Source organism: Sceloporus undulatus, chromosome 5, assembly GCF_019175285.1.
Source record: "Sceloporus undulatus isolate JIND9_A2432 ecotype Alabama chromosome 5, SceUnd_v1.1, whole genome shotgun sequence".
Lineage (NCBI taxonomy): Eukaryota > Metazoa > Chordata > Lepidosauria > Squamata > Phrynosomatidae > Sceloporus > Sceloporus undulatus.
The window spans coordinates 178,687,040-178,709,799 of record NC_056526.1 but is presented as its reverse complement, the minus strand read 5'-3'; the positions used below and the strand labels follow the sequence as shown (position 1 = coordinate 178,709,799).

General features: G+C 38.7%; 1 protein-coding gene across 9 annotated transcripts in view; it reads right to left on the bottom strand.

The window, feature by feature from the left end:
- MAPK10 (mitogen-activated protein kinase 10) overlaps positions 1-22,760 on the bottom strand; it is a 305,526-nt gene that overhangs the window by 59,852 nt on the left and 222,914 nt on the right. For all 9 annotated transcript variants that reach the window (XM_042469418.1, XM_042469420.1, XM_042469416.1 and 6 more), the window contains 5 exons: positions 17,458-17,587; positions 14,130-14,188; positions 11,241-11,379; positions 10,606-10,771; positions 3,638-3,709 (listed from right to left, as the gene is read on the bottom strand). In XM_042469418.1, the coding sequence (XP_042325352.1) occupies positions 3,638-3,709; positions 10,606-10,771; positions 11,241-11,379; positions 14,130-14,188; positions 17,458-17,587 (566 nt within the window). The remainder of the gene's footprint in view (positions 1-3,637; positions 3,710-10,605; positions 10,772-11,240; positions 11,380-14,129; positions 14,189-17,457; positions 17,588-22,760) is intronic.

Sequence of the window (22,760 nt, the reverse complement as noted above, 5' to 3'; positions counted from 1 at the left end):
ATTAAATAAACTGCTGTCTTCAATTCACCATGATCCATTCCTGATCCGCAAAGTTGGCACATTTCCCTTTCAAGACCATGCCCACTTTAGCCTGTGTCCTTCCTAACTTTGTGCTGGCAGACATATCCAAAGATCTGCCCAGAGGAAATGATGTCTTCAAGACCAAAAAGGTTTTCTCTCCCCTAAGCTAATGCATTAGGAGCTTTCAAATGGTCAGGCAACCCTAGCTAAGAGGAGATAACGCTACAGATTTTTTTAAAAAAAGGGATGAGGCATAGAGATACTTCTCTGTTCTTTCATAAAGCTACAGCTCAGGTTTACACAATAAAATTTTCTGGTTTAAAGATAACGTTTTAAATGATAAAGCATAATAAACAGCTTTAAAAAAAAACAACCAACTTAAGAAATAATTCTATTTTGAGAACCTTTCAGATGAGCTGGATTACAATTTCCATCATATTCACCCAGCCTTGTCAATGTCCTTATGTCTGCGGGTGATGCAAGTTGCCATATAATTTATTTAGAACAGTGGTTCCCAATCTGTGCTCCGAGGAGCCCTTAAGAGTCTGTGTGCCCTTCCCAGGTGCTTCATGGCTGCTCCATGAAAATGAATTAAACAGAAGTTGAATGAAAGTAAAGAATAAGAATATATGCTTATAAAAACTCCTAACCACCATTAACCTGTAAGGCATATGGTAGGCCTCTTTAGTGGGTCTGCCATAGAAATAAGGGCTCTGCGAGTCAAAAAGGTTAGGAACCCCTGATCTAGAGAATGCTCAGATGGGAAAAGCTGCCTTAGAATTAGAGGTGTGAAGGAAACTCTTTAAAGTCATGGTTTTCAACTAAAAACCACAGAGAGACTCCTCATCTCCATCATTAATCAACCAAATCACCCCTCCCCCTTCCAGGTTTCCACAATTTGTGTAATATATCTCTGTGAAAAGCTATTATTTTTTCCTCTTTTTGGAGCAAAGCACACAAATACAGCAAGGACATAAAGACTGTCCGTTTGACCAAAAAAGATATAAACAACATATAATTAGTCTAAGTTGTAAAAGGCTATGCAACAACACAACAACTATGGTAGTTTAGAAACACAGTATATATAACTTGCTCTGCTTGCTTTGAGAAATCCTTCTCACAAATGTGAAATCTCTCATTCAGATCAACTGAAAAGATCTCATCTTCTCAAAGGTAAGGTAAAACTATTGTGATTTCTTTTTAGACACGTGAGATTATCAGCATTCTGCACAGTCAATTATTGAGACTCTATTCTCCCTTAATCCAGGAAGATTTGGACCACTTGTCCTGCAAGTCTCTTCTAGGCCTAACACTCTATGGTTTTGGTACTATTTCTTTCTAATAATTTGATCACATTCAAATTCAGAATTAGAGGAGAAAGATTTAAGGAAGAGGTGGAGTTTGGTTCACTCCATTATTTGCATTCATTCATATTTACATGGTGTGTGGATACTGGAATTATTTATTTTAATCAATTGCATATAGTCACTTTCTCCTCTAAGCACAAATGTATCTTGACTGTAAAAACCTTGAGTAGACTTAAGTTCCCTTGCTGCTACTTAGCATGTCATTACTTTTATTTGCACAAAGGTGTAGCTGCTAATGTGGCAGCCAAACAGAAATGTTGAGGAACAAAATGGCAACACCTTTTCATTCTCTGTTAAGCAAAATGACATTGAAAAGACAATGCAGTTATGTCTTCATCCATTCCCAACCTATTTGTTCCTTCAAGAAATGCTTCCCTCATTACATTCTTTGTGCTGATGTTTATGGAACAAAACTAATAATTATGGGCACTCAGCTAATCATTTACTGTATTGTTCCGGTATTGACATTTTTATTCATGTTTTGTTTTTGAGTCTGAACACTGGCAGTGAAAATGGCCTAGCTCCCTATCAAGGGAGATTTATCTAATTTCTTCTTCAGTGACTTTTTGTGGTTATATAATGCAGCACAGCTCAGATATGTTTTGATAATTCACATCTTCATCCTATTGTAGAGATTGGATTCCGTATTCTTACTAACCCCAACTTTGCACTTTTGGGGAAAATGCTGTACTGTTCATTGCCATTCTTCATCAAGGCAATTTAGTACATTCTCAATGGGAGAATGAGTGCTGTGCAGAATACGGCATTTAAAAAAACAACAATTTAGTGTTTCATAAATCAATAACTCTTTAAAACTATCCCGCACCCACAAGAAACCATGCAAATGAAAGAGTTGTGAATGCACACTGGCAAAACTTATATCATTAGCAGTTAAATAATGGACGGACAGATTACATCAGTACTTTTGAACTGAGCATGATGGGTGAATATATTAGAGGGACACCTTCCACATCACTGAGGGCATAGATGTTACTCCATATGTGGTTTTCATGTTTAGACACACCCTACAGATGTGTTGTTGGGTGTTCATCTATTTTTAAAAATAAAATCCGATATATCAGTTTGTCTACCATGTTATGGTAGATTGTCTTTCACTCAGTATTCAATCCTGTATTCCCTACACTGGGATAGAAGGAAAATGACCTTACCATGTTGGAAAAGTTTACCCTATGTTCATCAGCAAAAGGCGGCAAATATTAATTCGTGCCCATGACATTGTGTTTACCGTATCAACTGTCAAGGAACTCTGAAGCTAGTTTATTAACATGTCTCCTCTTGGCTCACTGGTGGAAATGTCCCTTTGTTCCTTATAAAACAAACAAGGTGTAATGCAAATGTCCCTTTGTTCCTTATAAAACAAACAAGGTGTAATGCAAATGTGTGATTTCTTTTGCCCTTTTTTTTTTTTTTAGTATAAATGTACTTCTTATTTGATCTCCAAAAAGCTAAAAAGGAAAAATTCTTTCTTTCTTTTTTCTTTATTAGACAGCAGTTGTTTTCATTTTCTAATATTACTTTCACCACCCAAGGAGATGGTAAAAGGAATACCATCAAAGCTAAAATGAGCAAGACAGAGCAGGGTTTGGGGTGAAGCAGAGTTTTGTTAATGATAGAGATGTCATGCACAAAAAAAGAGGAAAGCTCATTCTGGAAATCTGAATAGGACGTCCATTTCTAGGAAGCTCGAGAGGACGGCTGGATGTCTTCTAGTCCACAAATGGGTAAGTCAACACATTCAGAACAAAATGTTGTATCGACCCATCTCCAGAGTCCATACAGCATTTAGGCGGACCCAGACTAATGATGCATTAGCAAGCAAAAGATTATGATGTCACCACAAACATCAAAAAAAATCATGATTTCCAAAAACATTTAGCCAAAAAGGGAAGGGGGCAGGAAAGGTTTAAAGGAACAAATGGGCTGTTTTTTAAAAAGCAAAATCAATATGAAAAAGCTTTCATGTTTGTAAATGGTGGTTGGTTCTCTATACAAGAAAAAATGGTACTAACAACATCATGTGTCATATTACTTTTTTCTTCCATTTGTGGTTGTTTCCCAAGTTCCTCCAATCATAATTACATACACCTCTTACAATCAGCTTTTTTTTGCTTCTGTCTTTGTATTCTTCTCATATATTGTTTGCTTAGTAGGAAAAGGTCAGGGAAGAGGCTGTGAGGGGTGGGAGAGAAACAATTCTATAAAGGCCGCAGCAAATGGCATAAGGATACAGTCCCTTCCTGGAAAGAGGATTTTGTGGCGCACCATTTCTCCCATAATGCATCCTACTGACCATATATCCACTAGAACAGCAGAGACAGGGAAATGAAGAAAGAAAGGGAGGGGGAGGAAAAGTTAACTAAGACACTTTGGCTCCTAAAGGAGGGGAAAAAGAGCAAGTTGATCAGAGAAAAGCAGTTTTATTGCACCTTCCACTGGATTTTTTAAAATGTAAATCACACACACACACACACAATAAACAGAAGTAGAAACAAGGCCCATTATAGTAGGAACTTAATCACTTTTACTCTATTTCATTTTTTAAAATCCTTTCAAAATTAGAGATCGTTTGTTTTTAAAAGGATTGCCCAAAATTAAATGTAACAAGAGCCATAGATAAAGGCCTTAAATGTTTAGGGCTAAAATCTTATACACACCTACTCTGGAATTTCCTCCCTATTGGGAGGAACAAACTCCCTTTTGCAACAGGACAGATACCAACCCTGATAAAGTTTCGGTTTCCATTGAAAATTTGTTTAACCAAGCATTTATTTATTTATTTATATCTAGCTTACAGCACAATCCTAACTATTCATGATTGCCAAAGGCCATCTGAGTCAACACTAGTCCAGCTGTATTTTAACCTAATTGTGGATTTAATGAATTCTTTATATTAGGTTGAAATGTGTTAATGAAGGGAAATAAAAATAATTATAAGCACGGACACATATAAGATTGAGCTTCTCATATATTTGTTTGCTTTTATGTATGCCAACCTCTCTGTGTTCCTTCATTACGGTTTTAATCAGGTCATTTTCTTTTGACAATGCCAGACAAAGGGGCATCTCTTGTGTGTGTTTTTGTTTCTCTTTTTACTAGAGAAAACACTCAGTTCTAGAACAAAGCAGAAATTGGATGGAAATTAAGCATTTGAAGTGGGCTGCTTAACTTCACATCAAGAGCAAGCGATTTAAAATCACCAGGGGGTTATTGCTGCTATCCTATGAAAACATTTGAGAAAGGACTCCAACTCTGTGATCAAGTGAATGCACTGTTTTTTCACCTTCCCTTACCCCAACTTTTTTCTCTTGTGCCTGTAAGCACTACATTCCTGCAAATTACATCTAAGGATATGTAAACAAATATTCTACTGCAGATTGCCATGATTGGATTAACCATCTGAAGATGAAAGTGTAGATCTCTGCCCCACACATCAGTAGAAATGTAGGTAATGGTGCTATCATGACATTTTGTCTTCCATTTAACAATGTAGATCAGTCAGGCACAGCCAAGTGCATGGCTCCTTCTATGAGAGTGCACTACTCCTAAGTGATGACTGAGTAGCAAAGGGTATTGTCTTGACATGTGAAACTGCTAAAAGAAATTCAAAAGCTGCCCCATGCAGCTGTCAGTTTGTGTGAAGGAGGCTGGCTATAGAGGGATTCTCCTGTTCCGTGCTATTCATGTTTTAAAGACCTCCATCCCATGCATCTGGCAGAAAAACAGTCTTTCTTGGAGTTTCTCAGGACAATTTGATAAGACAGACAGAAAACTTCCAAATGGAAGGAGAAAGTAGAGAAAGCAGTGGTTGTTGAATTCCTGAAGAGGTTTGAAGTGTTTTTATAACTGTGGATGCATCAGGTTGTATGTACTTCTGTCTGCAAGAATCCTTAGTAATGAGGGGAACCCAAGATGTCAAGTCCCTGTCCATTAATCCTCATTCTTCACTCAAAAGATTTGGCATGTTTTCAAGTACAGAACCAAACTGAACTGTTCGTTGCATAGCTACACAGAAATCCTACTACTCTTTTCACTTCCTGAAGTTTTGCTCTAGGCAATTAGGAGATTTAAGAGGTTGAGAAGACAGCTCACTGTCTCATGTCCCCTGTGAGAAATACCATTCTTTATGGATTTTCTAGGAAGGAAATATTATGTCTGGTATGTTTTGCATAATGGTGGTAAGCCCCATACCACATAACCCTTTTATTCAAATGATATCATAGAGATAGAAGGGGATGCCAGATCACATCTGTACCATTAAATTGTCCTATGGGAGATGAGGGAACCATAGGCCTGTTACAGACTGCCAAAATAAAGCTGCTTCGGGTCTCTTTGGAGGTATGTGGTTTAAATGATGCATGGGTCCTAAGAGTCCGGAAGTCGCGCCAAAGCCACACTCCATTCCTAAGCACTGGAGTGCAGCTTTGGCGCAGCTTCCGGATTCTTAGGATGCATGCATCATTTAAACAGCATACCTCCAAAGAGACCCGAAGCAGCTTTATTTTGGCAGTCTGTAACAGGCCATAGATACTCTTGTGCATTTCACAACCAACCCTGTTGTCTGCTTCTCTCTTCCATGAACTGCAATGGCATGGATTCCGTGTGAACTGCACAGCAGGTGCTAGAAGAGCCAGTTGGTGAAATTAGGACTAGAAAAGGTGGGATAATCATCAGTTGCCCCCTCTGCCACTGAACTAAAAAAGGGAATGACCCTGGTGGCTGGTGGCTTCTATGAGATGATGATTCTACTCTAGGTATTAACCTGAAACCTAAAGGTGCTATCCAAGGTTCTTATCGCTATCCTTAGTCAGGTTCAGCCTACTTAATGGTATGGATATTTGGGTTAGTTTGGATCAATAGTCAGATCATATCTGCCACCTCACCAATGCAGAAGCCGTGAACCAACATTGTGTAAAGATATAAAACAACAACAAAAATCCACTGTGGAGTCTAGAAACTTAAGCAGTATGGGATTCCAACACAGGGAAGGGGCAGTTATGCCCCTGCAGTAAAATATATGTTGGCCCTCTGAATTTTTATTTGTAACAATCTTTCAGCTGATCCAACTAGTTTGTTCCCTTCCCCCATCCCTTTCCCCATCTTTAAATAGAAACAAAACCAAACACCAATCAAGCAATTTCTTTTAATTAAAATGAAAGGGAAATATTTCATTTGTGGGGAAAGGAGCAGAATGGTACTGGGGGCACAGGACAGCAAAGCATGCCTGACATGGTGGAGTAGTTCTTTTTTACTATTAAAGGAGGGGGCAATGGGGCAATCTGGGGTCTTTAGGAACAAGGTGCAGCAAAATGGTGGTAAAATAGAAACATTCTCTGTAAAGCCAGGTGCCAAGAGAAAATGAAAGCATGAAACTGGCCGTCAATAAGTAACATGTACTGGTGAAGAGAGCTTAAATAAAATCAGCTTAAGCTGATTTAAGGACTAGTTTTTAAAAGGTGACACTTGAAAAACAAAATCCCTCCGCCCTTCCTTTCTGCACACATGCTATAATGCACAGTACATTTCTCTAAACTCATAGAAGTGTGCTTTACAGGCAAATGGTTTAAGTTTTTCTCCTTTCCTAACATAGCTTCCACTGACAGGTAAATGTCTGCACTGCTATGTAGAAATGATACTGGATTACTCCTTGCTAAATAGCTGCTTCTAATGTTTGCATATATTCAAGATGTCAATGTGGTGACTGCAGATATCACACCAATAATAGAGTTTGCATAATTTCTTGATGGGGCTTTCTTGGATACTTATCCATGGGATTCTTCATACAGTTCAATGGGAGGAACTGGCATATGGAACAATCCCACCCATTGAAGCCTGTTTATCTAAGAACTCTTTGAGATCTGAACAGACACAAAGAGCCCTGAATCAAAGAAAGCATCTAAACCTGTTTCTCGGCTATAACATTTCCAGTTAAGAATGTTTTAAAAGCATTTTCACCTTAGTTATTACCTACAATAAGAATACATTTACCTTAAGCTGATAATGACTACTAGAATGGCCTTCAGCACTAGCTGGTCATTTTAAATTAAGAAACATAAGGTGTGTTGTAAATGTGCCTCTATTATTACCAAATTTAAACAAGAAAGAAAATCAGGCTAAAATAGTTATCTAATTGCCGGCTCACAGACTGCGATCAGACATAAAGAGCTGAAGCATGGTAATTGGGTTCCACAAATGAAAATAAAAGATTTTGGAAGTATCTTTGGATATTTAGCACCAAAAAAGTATCTTCATCTTAAAATTACTTGGAAAAGACTACTGGGGCAGCAGAATGCATTTAGCTCTAATGCGTTTAGCTCTACTGAATTAGTTGTTTTTATTCTTGCAGCCAGGGCTTGGTTGCTTTTATTTATGCAGCACTGAGTTAATATTATTTTACTGATGGTTTTTTTTTTAAAGCTCACAAATAAACAGAATGCTTGACATGACAAGATTATTGAGCACAATGAAAATAATGCTCACTTTCTCATTTCCAACCAGGTCAGTTTGATCAGAAAGGTGCTAATACCTACTGAGCCATGTTCAAGGTCCCATTTATGACCTATGGAGCCCTAACCAACTCAGGGACTGAACATTTAACAAAATCTCTTCCACTACATGTGCCCTTTGTTTCTTTACAGAAGACCTTATTGGTTGTCCTGCAACCAATACATTACTGGTCTAACTTAGCAGAAGCTGGTCTTTTCAGTGGTAGCACCCATAAGTTAGAACATTTTATTTCTGTATACTTTCTGTATACATATGAAAGCTGTGTTGACTTTTCAATACCTGTTATAGACCTATTTTTATTTAAAGAAGTCCTCATGACCTGTAAACTCTCTCATTCTTTTTATATATTAGTGACTGATATGTGTGTGTGTGATACTATTTTAAAACTAATTTTAAAATTCTTTTATACTATTTTCATATTGTATTATCAGGTTGGAATCCTGTGGCTGTACACTGTATACTACATGTTCCATTACACAAGCAATTACACATTCTCTGGGTTCCCACAGGGAGGAGAATGAGGAAACAGCACAAGGAAAAAAGGCAGCAAACTTCAAGTCACCTGTTTTTCAAGTGCATGGCTTCCAACACACATGTATTTTTTAAATATATAAACCACTCAGAAATTTTATTACATTAAGCAATATACAAGCAATAAACCACTTTAAATCAGAACATAATAGTCCTTAATATAAAGAAAAAAGATAACTCCATATCTATATCACAACACAGGTGTGATTTTTCACAGCAGCATCTTCTGTGTACACCTGGGGCCCTAGGTTAAGAGTTGTGTTCAGTGTTCATTTCATGTCACTGTAACAGCACAATGGTCAAGTGTAAGTGAAAAGCATACGAACTGCAAGGATGCCTAGGGCATGAATCTGAAGTAGGCAAAGGCCAACACTGTGGCTGCATGTTTTCTTTTGGTGTGTGTGAGGGAGTGATTCCTCCAGATTTTCCAGATTACCTTTTATCACACATGGACACCTTGGAGGTAGTCTTCATTGTTTAGTGTGTGCCACACACACACACACCCCAGATTTTTTTAAAATACTAGGGTCTGACTATTCATCATTTTTTAGATCTCTGGAGATCGCAACAATAGAAAATTGTTCTTTGGAGCTACTGCTGTTTCCTACCCTGATATAAAGGCTTTTGTTGTTATTGTTCAGACATGAGATCCTGAGACTGTGTTGCTATCTAGACCTGTTAACATTCAAGTCCCACAATCCTTTTCAACTACAGAAGATAACTTTGTACGCAACTCTGGCAAATTGTTGCCCTTTGCAAAATATGCATCTCATGCTCATGTCTTAAAATTTCAGTATAACAGAAAGGCATATATTCAGTCAGCTTCCACTAGCCCCTCATGTAAAAGCTCAGGTTTTATACTGAACCATGTGCTGGGATTGTAGTCTCTTTAAAAAAAATTATAATGGCAGGCAAGGATGCTACAGGCAGCCTTCTTAATCGCTACTGTCCCAAATCAGCACATGAAAAAATTCTTACTGTTGTGTAAATGTTAAAGGGATGTTATAACAACAGTGGCTTTCATGTGGAGCAATGAATCTGCTCTAGGTCTAATTTAAACTACAAAGAAGCTACCCAAGGTATTGAATACAACTCCCAAAATAATTTCAGCACCTTGGACAGATCCTTTGCTTGGTCTGAAACTTGGTTCAGCATTTGACTAACATGATGTCAATTGACATGTGTTATTGGCCATCACTAGTAATAGGCCTGCCTTCTTCTGTGTCTATTTCTGCCATGCAAAAAGTTACAGTCTGGATAAAAGACTTTATACAGAGAGTGTTTATTTGCAGTGCTAGAAAATTAGTGTGGAGAAAATTTAGGAAAATGAGAATTCACAACTAAGGGTGATAAAGATGTTTCTGCTGCCTGTCACACTCGTGGTGATATAATCATGCCTTAAGAGAGTTGAAGAGGCCTGGTTTTTCAATCTAGTATCTATCCTACAAATTAATCCAATTTAAGTAGTCCTGTTTATTAAGCAGGTGCCATTGGCTAGTCACTACATAAAATAATAGATTCTGTAACTAGAGTGTTCACAGGATTTTATTACTATTATTTATAATTGGCCATCACAAATTAAGATTTGAACTCATGCCCTCAATTTACCTTGAAGGTAAATTTTCCAAATCTACTTTGGATCTAAACTTACTTGTGTGTGGAGAAAGTGACAATATTTCTGTGACATGTACACCATCTCTATGGCATTCCTAAAGCTGGATTCTTATTTTATTTTATTTTATTTATTCAAGGATAAATAAAAACCTAGTTTCCAGTCTGACCAGGATACACATACTACTTACAGAGCTACATACAGTGGCGGCAACAACACAAATATGTGCAATCAAGTGTAGTCTATTATATTGGAGATAATCTGGTTTAAATTGCTTTTGCAATTCTAATTTTGTTATTGTTTAGATTTTAGAATGTAATATATCATACTGGCCAAGGGGCTGGACTTTGTAAAATTAGTTTTACAATGACCCTCTAATTCTAGGAAGTTTAACTGCACTGAAGTGAACTCAAGTACATATACTGTTGCCTTTAAAAGATATACCCTAAGGGAACAAATTCCTAACAGGCACCATGTTTTGAATTACTCCATTATATATTGTCAATTCAGAGGTGTGTGTGTGTGTGTGTGTGTGTATATATATCCTACCGTTCTCCTTGTAGCCCATTCCCAAGATGACCTCTGGTGCTCTGTAATACCGTGTGACCACATAGGGAGTCATCATGAAGCTAGTGCCTGCAGTTCTGGCCAGCCCAAAATCTAGGATCTTCAACGTGCAGTCAGATTTTACCACAATATTACTTGGTTTTAAATCCTGAGAGGGGAAGCAGGAGGAGAAACAGAAATGAGTGTTATCTACAAGATATGGCAAGTACTGATTTGCTAGGGTAAAATTGTAGGAGATGAAAGATACAAGAGAGGGCAAATTATTGGGTTATGTGACCAGCAAGAATTTAAGGTAAGCCAGCAGGAGAGACAAGCAGGACCAGTCCTACCATGGGAAAGAGTGAAGCAACAACTTCCAGCCAGCCCTACCATTAAGCCAAGTGATATCCCTAGGCAGTAGATATTTGAACCCAAAACAGTTATTTACTAGAGGCAGTTGCTGGTGCTGGCTACAGCCCAAACTAAAACATGAACCAGAGTCAGGCATAGTTTAGAGAACAACAATGGGATACATAGGACAGATGTTCAATATGCTGAGTCTTTCAATCAGGTTCTCTAAGACATTTGACCTTAATGTGGTTGGGGGAGGGGGGCTAGGGCAGAGGAATTTGGCTTACCCTGTGAATAATTCCTGCAGAATGAAGGTGTTTGATGCCACAAAGCATTTGGTAAAGCAGGTAAGACATCCGCTCATGGTCTAGCTCCATCTGAATTACCTGGCACAAGTTGGCATCCATCAGCTCCATTACTAAATAACTGAATGGGAGAAAAAGCCATTTAATTCCTACTCATCATGGGCAGCATGTTTGCCAGAGTTTGGAAAAGTTAGTTCTTAGACTACAACCAAATGGACAATTCTGGGGGGTGATAGTCAAAAAAGTAACTTTTCCAAGATCCCTTTCCTACAGAGCATTCCTTTTATGCTGGCCACATTTATCAAAATTCATTTTGCCTGACAGAAGATGCACATACAAAACAGAAAGAGAACAAGAAAAGCATTAAGACAGCCAAATCGACAGAATCAAATGATGTGTTCACACTTCACATAAGCATACCCTCACTCTTGCACCCTTGTATAAATGAAAGCAGCAAAAAAACAAGGTGTGCATGTATGTGGAATAAAAAAAAATTCCAGACACTTGTCACAGTGTCCTCCTCTCCACTCTGAAGTCCCCCCTAAAGACCATGCCCTTATGAAAGCATGAAGCTGCCTTATACTGAAACAGACCAGTACATGAAAACTGCTTTATAGTGAGTTGGACCAGATCCAATACTGTCTTTACCAGTGAGGGGAAACCTATGGCAATCCAGACGTTGGACTCAGTGGGCAAGACCCTGTTTGAAGTGGGTGTAGTGTAAAGTTCCATCAATGTACTCTGTAAGGGGAATACAAAGAAAGCAATCCAACAATGCCTCAAAGGAGCTTTTGTAGTATACTCCCATAGTCAGTTGCTGGCTGTTTGGACTGAAGAGGAGTAATCTTCACCTTGGAGTAATCTGGTAGCCATTGCTCTGCCTAACAAAACTGTTGCACAAGGAGGTACTGGATATCTCTCTTATGCAACACTTGAAAAAATTAGATATGTTAGCATGAAGCTTACCCTAAAAGCAGTTTGGTGTTGTTGAGTGACTTCAAGTCATTTCCAACTTTTGGCCAAACTACAAGGTGACTCTATCACAGGGTTTTCTTGGCTAGATTTGTTCATAGGAGGTTTGCCATTGACTTCCCCTGACGCTGAGAGCATGTGACTTGCCCAAAGTCACTCAGTGGAATTCATGGCTAAGCCAGGGATCAAACCCTGGTCTCCAGAATCAAAGTCCAACACTCAAATCATTAGTATAAACTCACAAAAAGACATTGCAAAATATTGGACATGTTTGGAAGGGCTGACAGCTGTTGTAGGCCAAAACATCTCCTCACCCCTTGACTACACTAATCAGTGACAGTTCTGCTACCTGCATTCATTTTAACTGGAAAAGTGAAGGTCTGCAAAGTATGTGTGCTATGACTAATCTTTGTCCTTCCCTAAATGAAGGGCTTTTTTGGACCACATTGGCTTCATCATAGGTCTTTTCAGATTATCACATTTCCACTTTGATCCCACTTTAACTACCATGGCTCCAACCAATGGAATCCTGGAATTTGTAGTTTTCTGTCAAAAAGTTCTAGTGCCTCATCAAATTTAGTTGCTCTTCCACAGGTATTATCCTTACCTTTAACTACTTATAAGGTAATTATTGACCTTATTCCTCCATATTGCCTTTCTTTTATAGTTTTGTCTCTTCCTTTCCATTGTTCTGTTACATGAGCATTGGCCTGAATCGTAGTTAGTACCAACTAGAATAAATCCATTGCACCAATGGAATTTACTTAAGTGTTGATTCTCCATTTTAGAACTGATTCAATGGGTCTACTTTAGTTGGGAATAACTAATAGCCAGAGCATAGGAGGAATGGAAAATATAGTTTTCAATTGCCAGGCAGATCTTACAACACGGTTTAAAAACTGTAACCATATCACGTAGGTCCAAAACACACTACAAAAATAATCCTGTTTGAGACTGCTTTATCTGCCCTGGCTCAATGCTAGGGAATTCTGGAAACTGTAGTTTTGTGAGAAATTTAGCCTTCTCTGCCAGAGAGCTCTGGTGCCACAATAAACTACAATTCTCAAGATTCCCTAGCATTGAGCCAGGGCAGTTAAAGTGATCTCAAACTGGATTATTTCTGCAGTGTGCTTTGGACCACTGTAAGGAAAACCCAGCCTCCTAGGTTAGGGGGCAAAAACTGGCTAGGAAGAAAAACTGACAAAAGGCAAGGAGGGAAATGTCCAGCTAGTGGATTATTTCAAATTTCATTTGAATCATGTTTTCATTATACACCAAACAATAGGAAACAATGCTCAGTGGAAATACTAGCAATGCCTGACTTGTTCCTAAGCAGATATTTTTTATAGAGTCATGGGTTAACAAAGAATAAATATGAAAGTGTAGAAAATATTTCACACGCACTCTTTCAAAAGAGAAAGAGAGATTATTTTATAATGAATTACCAATCTCTAAGGGACCAGCACAGCTCAGGGAGTTCTGAATAAACAGGCATTTCCTGAGCAAGTCATCAACACAAAGGTATTACACTGAGTTCGCTAGAGCCACTCAGATATTTTTGCATGTGTGCACATGTTCAGACCTTTCCCCAGCCCCATTTCACTCCTGCATTTTCTCAAATGTTCCCATTACGATGCTCTGCACACATTTTCCATTTCTGCAATTCTAAACTGAGGTGAAAAGTAATTTCTGAAATACCAAAACGCAGGGGACAGACAGTCTTGAGATTTACCAGTTCTATCCAGCTTCTCCACCAGGCAATTTCTAAGAAGGAGCAGTTTAATCCATCCTATTATTCTAGATTTTAATTTTCACACCAGAGTATAATGCCCTCATGTTCACCCATTTCTCTTTCCCTACAGAAAAGATTTAAGGTTTACTCCTGTCTGTATTACTTACACATCCTGAAACTCCTCCAGAGATTTCTGTGGTGTGAAGACATTTAATAAACTGATAATCTGAAAAGCAACAAGAGAAGAGAGGGAAGGAGAGAACAGTAATAAAACATTAGATTATGACAGCCCACTCTGCAGAAATATCCATGGGTGTTTATAACTGCTAACTTTTCACCAATCTATCCTGCAACAAGAGTTTAAAGAAACACACCACAAACTTCAAATGCAAATACAAAGAAAACAACTGGTTTTAGAAGGCATGTTTGCATGCATTTAGTTCAATTAATTCAATAAAAGCAAACAGATTTTGTCTCCAAACTTAAGGTTTCCAGAACTTAATTTCTAGCTTCACAAAAAGAAAGCTGTGTAACTCTAACACTACATTAACTATGATTTAATGTAGAAATAACACATTTTGACACCACTTTAACTGCCAAGTCTCCATGCTACAGAATCCTATGTAGTTTAGTGAGGCACAGCACTTTTTGGCAGAGAAGGCTAAAGATCTTGTAAAATCAAAAATTTCAGGATGCCATAGGATGGAGCCACAGCACTTAAAGTGCACTTAAACTGCACTGTTTCTACAGTGTAGATGCATCCTATGTTTGGCAAAGTGAAAGGTAGTAGGGAAAGAGGAAGACCTTAGTATAGGTGGATAGAATCAATCAAGTTTGCAGGACCTCAGCAGGCCTGTTGATGATTGGAGGTATTTCAATCATGGTGTTGCCATAGCTGAGCTCAATATGATGGCAATTATCAACAAGAAATTACATTTGCTGGAAAGGGATTAGGAACTGGAAGTGTAGATGATGAGTATTTGAAGAAAAACTTCTTTTCCCAAACCCAAAGAATGAGGAATAGACTATATACTATCGCTGCTTGTACTAATACCTCTAATACTCAGCACTTTGTTACACTAGTAAAGAAGAGTAAGCCATTGTTTCAAGCACCAGAGGTGTACTTGGAAGGGGCACAGAGAGTAATGGAGTGATGTTGGTGGATACTGCTATATGTACAGTCTTGTTAAACAAATTGCTAATTTACCACAATGGCACCCACAAATTACTGTAGGTAATTTACAAAAGCTAAAGGTTTCCCCTCTGACAGGATTTTCTAGTTGTTTCCAACTGCAGGGGGAGGTACTCATCTTCATTATTAAGCCAAGGGAGCCAGCACTGTCAAAGAGGACTCCATGGCCACATGGCCGCATAACTGCCTGAAATGCTTCTACCTTCCCACTGAAGTGGTACCTATTTATATACTTGTACTTTTACATGCTTTCCAACTGCTAAGTTGGATCAGAAACTGGGTCAGGTAATGGGAGTTCACTCCATCATGTGGCACTTGGGTCTCAAACTGCGAATAGGAAAAATGTGATAGCTCAAATTAATAGCAAAGAGAGGACTCCAGGTAACTTGAAAGAGTTGGGATTTCGCCTATGTTTAACAGGTCCAAGAACTAGAACTCTCAGAATGCAAAGTACAACTTCATGTTATTGATTAAGAGTACAGGAAGGAATCACCATTCACTCAATAGCATTCATATATGCAAACACATAAAAACTAACAAAATTAAAGGTAGTAGTTTGTAGCAAAACTTTACCAGTCCAGAAATGGAACTTCCATCAGGGGATAATGGAAATGATACTGGCTGAACAAAGCTTCCAGACAGTGTTGAGGGTTCAATATGAAATCCAGCACTATTCCTGCCTGATTCCAGACTGAGCCAATGTGTGAGTGCCAAGGCAGGCTAGTTTATAGAGTCTTGAGGCAGTCGGGAGGATTTTCTAGGAATCCCCAAAGCAATGGGATTTCGACCTGGCTGATAGTTTTAACTTCAGTGTTAGAAAAGGAATATTTTTGGTTGATGGCAGTGACATTGATTTAATCAAACAGTAATAAGATCAGGACAACCCCAGGGAGTTTGAATTCTCAGATGTGAGAAAGTACAATGGGGCTAGCAGAAAGACAGACTTAATTCTTCAGGCTTGACAAACCTTTGTCAGTGACCTTCAAGAGGAAATACATGTGGCAGAAGGTGAGAAGCAGCAATATTCACAGCCATAAAATTACAGGGGTTCTTTCCACATGCCCTCTGGTCTGTGAACAGTCAGTTCACTTAAAGGTCATCTGACTTTCCAGGTTCATGCTTATGGCCTCTCTGTAACTGTAACTGTAACTGCTGTTTTAATTACTGTAACTGTAACTCTCTGTAATTGCTATTATAATAAAATATAACAAAATATTTGCGTCCCAAAATAAAACAGGGTATGCAGGATGTCGTAACAACATGACATGTCTTGCACTGCCCTCAGATACTGTGCAATACTAAAAGAAAGAACATTCTCAAATATTTAATTAACAGATAAAAAGGAGGTTAACTAAATCTTGGGAAACCCTAACAAGGACAACTCTCCTGCAATGTGAAGCTACACAATTTGAGATTTTCTGCACAAAATCCCCAGCATTTTCTGTGCAGAAATGTTTTTTTCTACAAAGAAAGCATGATTTCCTGTACAGAAAACAGAAAATAACATCCCTGGACTGAAAATGCCTCCATGCCCTCCAGAGGGTATCTGGGGCAAAATAATTTATTTGGGGGGTGTACTGAGGTTCCTCAAGGACTCCTGGAGGAAATGGGAGGGGGGGCTTGACAGTTGCCAGGTTAAGGGTGGGATGTGTATGGCCCACAGACATCAGGTAGTTGCCATGCCAGTTCCTGCCATAATCATCTGGTATGTGCTAGAAAAGAACTCTGTTCCCCACTGCTGGGTGAGGAGATTGCAAAAAGGAAAGAATTTCAAACCCTGGGATCAAACATTACTTGTAGAAAGTGAAGGCCAGGTCCAACCCTCAGCTGTTCTACCCCCACATGAGTATATTCTCACCTTGGCCTTAATCCTGAGCCTATGCACATAAGAATAAACATTCACCAGTAAGAGCATATGCCAGCTAAGTAGTTCTGGACTGGATAATCAGAGGACAATTGATCTATTGTTGCACAAAAGGATAGAAGCTGAATCAGTTTTCTACTCTTCTCTAAAGGACTTTCATGAGATTTAAATAGGTGAAGATCTCCATAGCGACAGCACAATCAAATATGCTGATCCCTGCCCCAGTTGTCCCTAGCCAGCAAACAGAGAATGCAGCTAAGCTTTTACCCTTTCCTTGACACCTACCTTTCTAAAGAGAATATTGTAGCTCTGACAACATTAATATCTCTGCACATCTAGCAGTGAAAGAAATTATATTTCCCTGTGTTGGCACACGGAGAATCCTGCTTTCAAAATGACTTAATTTATAGGGTGAATTTATCATGAAGGCATAACTCACGTTTTTGTGGTTCACACATTTCATGAGGACTAGTTCCCTGTAAGCTCTTTTAGCGTGTGTTTGATTTTGAAACGGCCTGCTGAGTTTCTTGATGGCCACATTTCTGTCGAGAACAGCATCATATGCAGCACTAGAAAATGAAAAGAGCAACAGAAGTATTACATTGCACTCCTGTTCAAAGTTTATTTTAGTCTTAATTTTTTTCCACAGAAATACACATTTCATGAATAGCTCAGTTCTTCTTCCAGAAACCTGCAGTTATTAGGCAAAATGTAAGTGAATCGACATTGCTGGAAATATATACACCTTTGTTCGCAAAGTACTTCAGCTGAAGTCAACAGTTGAACCCAATTACCACACTAGATAAACCTGAGCATTTACATATAATCTTGAGAATAGCCATTTTAAACCTAAATATCTGTCATATTTGATAATTTGATATCACAGTGTCAACATACGTCTTTTGTGTATGTGTATGCTGTGTGCTTTAAAGTCATTTCTGATTTATGGCAACCCTAAGATGAAGCTCTCATGGGGTTTTCTTGGCAAGTTTCTTCAGAGGGCCACTGCCATCCTCTGAGGCTGAGAGAGCGTGACTTTCCCGAGCTCACCCAGGGATGCAGTGTCATGGCAAAGTAGAGATTCAAACCACTAGACCACATTGGCTTTATTCCTCTTGACTGATCCCAATTTACCATGGTTGCTCATGATTGGTTGCACACTGAACCACAAGTACTTTGCTTCAATCACAAATCAAGGGTCCTGTCACACTACACAATTATAGTGCTTTAATTATAGTGCCATTATGACGGCTTCTACCAAGCCACAATCACTTCACATCTTTGTTCTTTTTTTTACTAAACATTATAATGCAATAATAACAGAGGTTTTTACCTATTCCACAGAAGCATGACCAAGCTTAATTGAATAATGTGATGTCTGCTCCCCCCTTCTACTAAAGATTCCATCATGATGAAAAGAGAAAGCAAACTATGGTTAAAAATTAATTTGAGCCAGAAAAGGATATTGGAGGGAGGAATAAGGCACCTTTAAACATGGCAGTTACATTTGCTTAAAGAAAGTGTATTTCAGTGGTGGGAAGGGACTGAATTTTGCCTGCAAGTTATCTTATTCAGGTATCAGTACATATAAGAACAACTAAGTACCAGGTTTGTTCACCCAGTGAAAGTTCCCAGAGAAAAGATGGCCATCCTTATCCATTAAGAGCCTGTCATATAGCATCCAACTACATTTTAATACATTTACCCTCTAGTTCAGAATGTAGGAGGCAGCTGTGTAAAATCATTTCAAAGTAGTTTAATTTTCTCTTTTAATGCCTTCAAATAATGCCTTGTTCTCACCAAACCCCACAAACCCCATATAGCTAGTTATTTTCAAAAGAAAAAAAGAAAGATTGAAAGCTACCTTTCATCTTCCCAGTTCTCAAAAGTAAATACAAAAGTTACTTTTAGTTACTTTCTTTTTTAAAATAAAATCTAAATGTGGTGGTGTAAGGAACAGCACATGAAGCACTTGAAAGGCAGTTACTGCTGTGTGTTTCAAATAGAATTTTATTTTGTTGTTGTTGTGTGCCTTCAAATCATTTCTGACTTCTGCTGCACAGAAATATTATCTTTGGTGTAGAAAATCCCATTTGTTGTTCAAAACATGCTGTTTCCTGCACAAAAATGTCATGTGCAGGTTTTGCACAGAGTAAATCTCAAACAGCAAGGAGCAAGAAGAACATTTCTAAAATTACTCATTGGTTCCCTTGAGAAAAAACGCAGCAAAGTATTCCATCCTTACAAATCAGTAACATTTCCAGACTCTGCTTATATCAGTTCAGGCCAGTATTTTCTACTCTGACTTGCAGTAGTTCTCCAAGGACTCACTTTTCACCTTTCTTGCTAGCCGATCCTTTTCAATGCAAGTATCTGTAGAAGCGAGGCACATGCTATCCCACCTATCTGCAATTTTTCTCCAAAAGAGGTGCATTGTTCATTTATTGTAAGAATTTATCAAAATTTACAAAATTTCATCATTAAGAGATGGAAAAAACTTGAGATTTTTTTAAAAAATTAGCATGTAAGAAACTAAAACTAAGTACATACATCCATGCCTACTGAATACACAGTGATTCACAATTAGACTGATACAAATGTTTAAGACTTTAAAAATACTTAACTCTCAAAAGTCTAATTTGAATCATTGTGTGTGTATTCCTTCATGCTAATGCTGAATTATGATCACCATCTCTTCTTTTTCTGAGAGGCTCATGAGCTTTAACATCTGTATGACAGTCAGGCATAACATTTTTCTTTCCATGTTAGGGGTCTACTGAATGTACTGAATTTGGTAGGGTGGAATTGGCACCATTCATATTTGCCTTCTGGAAGTGCAGATTTGGCTAAGTATGACTGCAATGCAAAATGAATACATTTCTCACATATCTATATTAATTGCACTGATTTCTTGCCATTGTTTTCAAGGCCTCTCCGGTATCCTACATTGATTCATGTTGATTGCTACAATTTCCTTGCAGGCTGCAAGGGAAATCATCTCCCACACACAGCTTTGATCCCTGCTGTGTGCGTACACAATTGAAGACAAATATCAGAAACCAAATAACAAAGCCCCTGAAAAACTTGTGAGAATGCCTAATGAAAACTGGCATCTCTGATTATTCTCTCCTTGCTTTTCTATCAGCTTTCATCCCCCCCCTTCACATATTCCCAAACACCTTGTCAATATTGCATTCAAAACCTTAATGAAATCTCTCTCTCTCTCTCTCTCTCTCTCACACACACACACACACCGCCATTTTAAAATGCATTGTTTTGTTGATTATTAGATATGTGATTTAATAGAGGGCTGAGGAAATGGAGCAACCCTTCGTGAATTCATTTCATCATCATATTTTTTAAAATACTGTAAAACTCCTTTTCAATATGATCAGTACGCTTGGAAACTCTGAGAATACATTTTTCACATATCTATATTAACTGCACCGATTTCTTGCCATTAACAACTTGTTAACAAGGCAAACACTCCTAATACACCTTGTTTTAAAGGGGAAAAGTGACTCTCTCCCCATTCACTGATAAAATTATGGCAGCAGCCCCAAATAGGCTGATGATTTGCTTTTAAACGAGGCATGGAAGGAGTGTAAATCTTGTTTTTACAATGATTAGCACTTCTGCAAGGCTTGTGGGGCCACAAAACCAAGCAGGGGCTCCATGAGGTGCTTGAGTTACACATCCCTGGCCTACTGAGAGATGCCAGATACTTTCAATATAAATCATTGATTTCTCCCCTGAGCTACTGCTTCTGTGCTTGCTAATGTGTCCATTTTGATATGAGCTGTAGTAACTGGGAGTCAATGCAGACAAGAATTTTCCTAGGACTTATGACACTTCAAACAACTCACAAGTAAACAGGGGACTAATAGTCTTCCAGGAGCCAGTGTGGCATAGTGGTTTGGAAAGTTGGACTAAGGAGATTATCACATGGGAGGGACAGTGTTCTTCTGTCATCCTTAAATTCAGCTAATTGCACAACTAGGGATCATACACACCCCCACACACTTGTACCGTCCTTCTCCCATGGGTAAAGTGTCATGGAGCCATCAACTGGTATTAATACCAAATGATGGCTTCATGATACTTTAACGATGGGAGAAGTGCATGGGGACAGTTCCATGACACTTTACCCACAGGAGGAGGATGGCAGAAGGACGTGGGGTGTGATCCCAGATCACAGGATTAGCTCAGTTTAAAGATGGGAGAAGGATAGCAGAAGGATGTTGTCCCTCCCATGTGATAATCTCCTTAGTCCAACTTTCCAAACCACTATGCCACACTGGCTCCTGGAAGACTATTAGTCCCCTATTTACTTGTGAGGTGTTTGAAGTACCATAAGTGCTAGGAAAACTCTTGTCTTCATTGACTCCCAGTTAATACCAAATGACAGCTCCTTGACTCTTCACCAATGGGAGAAGGATGGCAGAAGCATGCGGGGATGTGATAATCATCGGCCCCTGATCGCACAACTAGCCAAATTTAAGGACAGCAGAAGGATGCTGTCATTCCCGTGTGACAATCTCCTATGAGTCTGGAGAGCAGGGATCCAATCCCCATTCAGCCATAGAAACCCACTGCCTCACCTAGGGCAAGTCACATGCTCTCAGCCCCAGAAAGCCATGATAGGTTCAACCTAGGGTCACTGTAACCTGGAAACAATATGAAGGCGCACAACAACAAAATAGTCTTCCAAATGCAACCTTTTCAGTTTTCTGGTTCTCTTGAGACATTCTAATTTCCTTCAGGACACTAAGGAGAGAAGTATTTACAAACCTGGTCAAATTTGGAAAGCCTGAAAAACACCCCCAGAAAATAGAAAAGTGTGTGTGTGTGTGTGTGCCTTTTCCTCTGGAAAGATTACCACAGATATTCTTGCTAAATTAGGACTTTATCCTAGCACTTATATAGCTGCAGCATCCTTTAAGAAACAACCAGAGCTATAAGTCACCTGCGGTTTTCTCATAAAAGGGATAGCTTTCCTATGGGGGAATATTCTTTAAGTTTACAATCAAACACTAGCAGCTGAGGGACACTGAAAATGCTGTAAATAAATTGGTGCTCAATAAACTATATTTATGGTTGGTTCAGTGAAGTAGATTATTAGTTTCCCAATTGGCCTTTTTAATAAAAAAAAATACAGTAAATAACTATTGAAATGGTTCAGTTTAATGGGGATGAAGATTACTTTCAACTAAACATCTAACTTGTCAAGCTCACAACAAATGTAGTGTGCATACACATGCATGCGGCACACACACACACACACAGCGATTAACAAAAAATGATGCAAAAGTAAAGGTGATTTCAGTTTTGCATGAGCTAAATGAGGATATTGCATTTCCAAATAATAATACTGCCCCCCTCCAGAAATCTGTCCTTCAGTCTCCAAATTTCTAACACTACAGCGTGGGACACGTAGAATCGTTCCCACCTAGTACTCTCATATTTGCTTGTTTTCATTACCTTAGGAACTTTACCTGCCCCTTTTCTTTGGATGCCTCAACTCTATTTCTAACTGCTCAAGTGAAGCTTTGTTTTACCTCAATGCTAGAAATATGGGGAGTATAGGAAAATATCACTGGAGAGAATTCTTATTTTGAGAGCAATGCCATCATGTTGCCCCTCCAAACAGCTAGACCTCTGAACGTGCCTAACTTGTTCTTTCAATGCTTGTGTGTCTGTCTCCCTCCCCTCAGCTCCCTGAAATGGAGGAAATGTGTCATC